Source organism: Mya arenaria, chromosome 8 (genome assembly GCF_026914265.1).
Source record: "Mya arenaria isolate MELC-2E11 chromosome 8, ASM2691426v1".
In the NCBI taxonomy this organism is placed as follows: Eukaryota; Metazoa; Mollusca; class Bivalvia; order Myida; family Myidae; genus Mya; species Mya arenaria.
In genome coordinates, this window is record NC_069129.1 from 73,123,259 (window position 1) to 73,128,905 (window position 5,647).

A 5,647-nucleotide genomic window follows, 5' to 3' on the forward strand; every position below is an offset into this window, starting at 1 on the left:
AATGGATACATAGTACAATTTCCAATGGCAGGCGCGTAGCTACTTATACGCGAGTACGCGGCTGAATCCACATGGTTCTTCCAATAAATAAATAAAAGAAAAAACAGCCAAAGTTGCAGTATGCGAACTTGACTACGTGATACTAAATCTGTCCAGTTTCCAGTACTCAACAAAGCACCTCAGACCGCACAGAATGCACCAGATTGCCAGATAAAAAATTTCGAGGGGTCTGAGAAGGATAGCCAAGTCCTAGGTCCCAGTATTGTTCGTGTATAGCTAAGTTAAAAATGATTGCCAGTGAAGTGAATAAATAATTAAGATTCCTTAGAGTAAAGTCATAAAGTTGAACTGCTAATTTGAAATTACTACGCGATCTACTTACAGCGTATTTAAGATGTAAGATGTCTGACATTGTAATGCGCCCATATACACCCGAGGTTGTTTTCGATGGATAAAGGCCGAGAATTTCCGATAGGATTTATGGATTACAACTGCTTCATCGCTGCTAACACTAGATGACACAGTTAGAATTAAGGCTTTCAAAGGTCATGTATGAATACAATCAACGTATAATTTCCGTGAATAATACCTAGACTTTCGCTTTTCAGCGTTTAGATTTTTTTCGGCAAAGGATGGTGTAAATTCAAAATATGAACAAGAAATGATTGTTTATATGAAAGTATAAATTTCATGAACGCTTAATGTCGTAGAACGAAGAAATGTATTATAAAACTGTTTCATCCACGCTTGTTAAATACTGGTATAGATGTGTGGTTATCACACTGTATCGTATTATTATGTATATTTATCCTTCTTACCTGATATAAAATAAAATTGTATAAAGTTCATGTAGCGTTTTGATATATATGTTTCTTTGTATCATATTCTGATTTTTAATTTGTCATTTCCCTTCAGATTGGAGGAAATAAAGAATCGCTCTCTATATAAATGCAGCATTAGGTTGAAGTGATTCGTTCGCATTCTAAAGAGTCGCCATTGAGTAAAATAGTTTCATTGTGCAGATAACGTGCTTGTATTAACAATGATAAATCATCATCAACAAGATTAAATAAAAACCTTTTTAACAATTATAGAATAGTATCATATAAAATGTTTTTTTGCCGAAAAGCGTTAGTACTCAACGGAATTGAAAGTTGATTGACTCAGTTTGAATTTCATTATCCAAAAGGTCATATTCAAATACGTGAAATAACACAATTTGGCTATAAAAAAATCATATTACATGAAATCCGTTTTGCCATTTAACCTACGCAAATGAACAAATCTGCATGCATCCAGTAAAACTTTAATGATCAAAATTTCATCGTGAAGAGATACTTCGTCAGACCTGAATCATTACTTCGTTGAGGATGGACTCAAGTAGTTTGTAAGTGTAAACAATTTTATTCTGAAAAATCATGTTGTAAAAAGCATTCATAAATAAGAGGATACATAATATAGTCTTATTGAATTGTGTTTGAAATTTATACAGGAATGGATGGAAGACCAGATGACTACTTCTATTCATTATCTATGTGCAATATTCTACGCAGATCGGTTTCTGCTTTTCCATGGGAGTTCTGTTTCCTTACCTGTCAGATAAGTTCCAGCGGAATAGGAAAGATACCGTCCTTGTACAGTCAATTACCACAACTGTGCTCCTTTCATCAGGTAAAATGGCTGACAATTATCCGTTAAAATATTGTATTTTCTTTCTTATATTCGTAAATCATCATTTTTTTCATGACTTGATTTATTTTCATAAACCAATGTTGTTGACTTTATAATTACCATTTTATTTATTAATTCTTTAAAAATATACATGAGTACATCGAATGATTATTTTATATTAATAGGTATTATATTTGGACAGCTGATAAAGAGATTTGGGCTCTTTAAATTATCATTTGTTCCACTTCTCTTTTGTCCTGTGGGATTCATTCTAGCATATTTTGCTACCGAATTGTGGCAGCTTTACATTTGTATCGGCATTATAGGAGGTAAGAATTTGAATATATATATATGGATTTTTCAACTTCAAATACTATATTCTAGCGTATAATGATGACATCTATAAAACTTGACAGCAAACCTTAATGCACCAGTCAATTGTAACCACGCCCCCCCACAGGTCCGGGGAATAGCGGGGACTTTGACTTTCGGTTCAGTCAACCCCGGGTAAAATCCCCGCCTTGCGGGGACCAACTGATGGTTAAACCCCGGCCAAATGCCCCCGCACCCCAGAGACTCTATATAAGGCCCAATCTCCGCTAAATTTGGCGCTATGACAAAACCACCGCGGTCATCTGGCCCTGCGGGGCCACCTGGAAAGTAATAAACAAGGCCCTTTTCCCCGGCTATCCCCGGTATATCCCCGGACCTGGGAGGGGGGGGGGGGAGTGGCGGGGCTGGTTACAATTGACTGGTGCATAACGGAATATATACAAACGTAGATGTTTCATTCTATACTATCATTCTAAACTATTCATGCATTGCTGACGAAAACCTGTCGTGTAATATGTATACAAGTATTTAAATTACAGATCGGCAATTGTGCAAGAGACAAACGATATTCTATTCTCTCTATATCTAGGCATCGGATTTTCATGTACGAATGTTTTCGCCTATACCGCGGTGGGTTTGGCTTTCGTTGGAAGACAAAGGAGTCTCAGCATTGCAATTCTGGCTACTGGGACTGGTGTTGCTGGAATCTGTTATCCCTTTTTTATGAAATGGGTCACCGAAACATACGGAGTACAGCACTGTTTCTTGTCTGTTGGTCTCTTCTTTCTTTCTTCGAGTGTGTTACCGTTTATACTTCGCAGGGAAAGTTGCAACGCAAACCCACAGGGCGATCAAGAACCCAACCCCGATGAGAAAAAGAAAAACCTTTTGCGGAGAGTACTTACTACATTTGTAATGGAAATGAAACAAGTGCTTATCGTGGAATTTATGTTAAATGTGTTTGCCACATGCATTATCATTGGAGTTATAAATGGAACTGTTTTTTCTCTTCAAATGGACATCGCTAGATGGAAATCTTTGTCTGACTTGGATGGAATCTTTGTTTTTAATTTTCTGAACCTTGCTATTATAATTGCCGGTTTCTTGCCAGGAGTTTTGAAGCAGGTTCGTTGCTGCAGTATAAGTTACTCATTTATTCTTGCTGGAGCCACAGTTTCGGGAATTGGAGGGTATATTGTAATAACTGTATACACAACCCGCACAGGGTATCTAGCTGGAAACGCACTAATCGAATTGCAACTTGGAGCTGTAATATCCACGATAATGATCTCTCTCAAACATATGGAAAAGAAGCACTTGTCCTTTGCTTCAAGCATTGTGATAACTTGCAATGGACTTGCGTCAATAGGAACTGCACCTCTGTTTGGTATGATTAAACCATTTACTCTGATGTTAAATGAATGTATAACAACTATTCGAAATAATCTTTAAATCTGTTTGCTGACGTGCTCTGCATTTAAATAACGATGAAACAGTAAGCAAGTTGGGTGTGCTACGCTAAGTGTTTTCCATATCATTTACGCAAAACATTTTTAAATCAATACACACGTATGATAACAAACGTACATTTTGAGTTATTAACCTTAAAGTTATTACGAAATAATGCATTTATGGAAAAATAATTCCTGTTTACAAGATTGTTAGCCTGTATTTAATAGCTTAAAACGCACAAATAGTAAACGAATTTTGAGAGTTAAATTTATTGTTATTAAGTGATCAACTATCGTCTCAAAAGGTAGAATAAACGTGTTTTCTGCGCCGTTCTTTTAAAATAGACATGGTATTCTTTATAAGAACCCTTTTCATATGTTTAATCCTTTTGTTTAAATTAAAACAATTCATGCATTAAATGTCCTACATCTGTCTTAGGAGTAAGAGTGCATCTTTAATGATTCAAATGTGAACATCACGCCCTTTGATTCGATTAATGTTATTTGTAACTCTTCTTTTTTATTACCGTTTTAGATTGAATGATTATGTGTACTTTTATCATGACATGTTTGTTCACTTTCAGCTCATATTCGGGATGTAACGATGGATTATTATCCTGTTTTGTACGCGTCAATTTCCCTCAATATAGTTGGTTTGGCCTTGTATGTATTGGCATTTGTGTGCAGAAGAAGAAAATCTTCTGAAGACATGAACACTATCCATGTATATACTGTCGAAACGCAACCTATAACGTCAGCTGTTGCCTTGGATACTGGACTTGCTACCACTAACATCGATGTTTTGTAACGATTTGATTTTCAAATGACCTTGCTTGTACCAATAAACGTTTGATGTATTTAAGAGTTCATTACTCTCTTCATTACCTTTTCTTTAGAAAAAGTATGATTTTTGTTTTGCCATTAAAAAACGAACTGTTAGTTTGGTCAAATATTACATTTATATCGAACTTACCTCCAGTGGTCATCGTCCATATATTTTTGCCAGCAATCCCTATAGTTTGCTATCGGTCCTATAGTTTGCCATCGTCCCTATATTTTTGCCATCGTCCCTATAGTTTGCCATCGTTCCTATAGTTTGCCATCGTCTCTATAGTTTGCCATCGTCCCTATAGTTTGTCATAGGCCCTATAGTTTGACATCGTTTCTATAGTTTGTCATCGTACCTATAGTTTGTCATCGTCCCTATAGTTTGCCACCGTCCCTATAGTTTGTCATCGTCCCTATAGTTTGCCATCGTCCCTATAGTTTGTCATAGGCCCTATACTTTGTCATAGGCCCTATAGTTTGTCATAGGCCCTATAGTTTGTCATCGTACCTATAGTTTGTCATCGTCCCTAGAGTTTGCCATCGTCCCTATAGTTTGTCATCGTACCTATAGTTTGTCATCGTCCCTATAGTTTGCCATCGTCCCTATAGTTTGTCATCGTCCCTATAGTTTGTCATAGGCCCTATAGTTTGCCATCGTCTCTATAGTTTGCCATCGTACCTATAGTTTGCCATCGTCCATATAGTTTGCCATCGTCCCTATAGTTTGCCATCGTCCCTATAGTTTGCCATCGTCCCTATAGTTTGCCATCGTCCCTATAGTTTGTCATCGTCCCTATAGTTTGCCATCGTACCTATAGTTTGCCATCGTCCATATAGTTTGCCATCGTACCTATAGTTTGCCATCGTACCTATAGTTTGCCATCGACCCTATAGTTTGCCATCGTCCATATAGTTTGTCATCATCCATATAGTTTGTCATCGTCCATATAGTTTGCCATCGTCCCTATAGTTTGTCATCGTCCCTATAGTTTGCCATCGTACATATAGTTTGTCATCGTCCATATAGTTTGCCATCGTCCCTATAGTTTGTCATCGTCCCTATAGTTTGCCATCGTACATATAGTTTGTCATCGTCCATATAGTTTGCCATCGTACCTATAGTTTGCCATCGTCCCTATAGTTTGCCATCGTCCCTATAGTTTGCCATCGTCCCTATAGTTTGCCATCGTCCCTATAGTTTGTCATCGTCCCTATAGTTTGCCATCGTACCTATAGTTTGCCATCGTCCATATAGTTTGCCATCGTCCCTATAGTTTGCCATCGTCCCTATAGTTTGTCATCGTCCCTATAGTTTGCCATCGTCCCTATAGTTTGCCATCGTCTCTATAGTTTGCCATCGTACC

General features: G+C 37.3%; 1 protein-coding gene across 2 annotated transcripts; it reads left to right on the top strand.

Annotated features, from left to right (window-relative positions):
* The first annotated feature begins 1,257 nt into the window (after nucleotides 1–1,257).
* Nucleotides 1,258–4,303, top strand: LOC128244816 (monocarboxylate transporter 1-like). 2 transcript variants are annotated; one of them, XR_008262993.1, is made up of 5 exons: nucleotides 1,258–1,387; nucleotides 1,493–1,671; nucleotides 1,857–2,000; nucleotides 2,544–3,391; nucleotides 4,040–4,303. XR_008262993.1 is itself a non-coding variant. In XM_052962907.1 (5 exons), exons 2-5 carry the CDS (start codon nucleotides 1,572–1,574, stop codon nucleotides 4,261–4,263), a joined length of 1,266 nt encoding a protein of 421 aa, XP_052818867.1. In that variant the 5' UTR covers nucleotides 1,258–1,387; nucleotides 1,493–1,571; the 3' UTR covers nucleotides 4,264–4,303. The 2 variants fall into 2 exon arrangements, 1 of the variants encoding a protein (XP_052818867.1); XM_052962907.1 differs by having other exon boundaries at nucleotides 2,594–3,391.
* The last annotated feature ends 1,344 nt before the right edge of the window (nucleotides 4,304–5,647 follow it).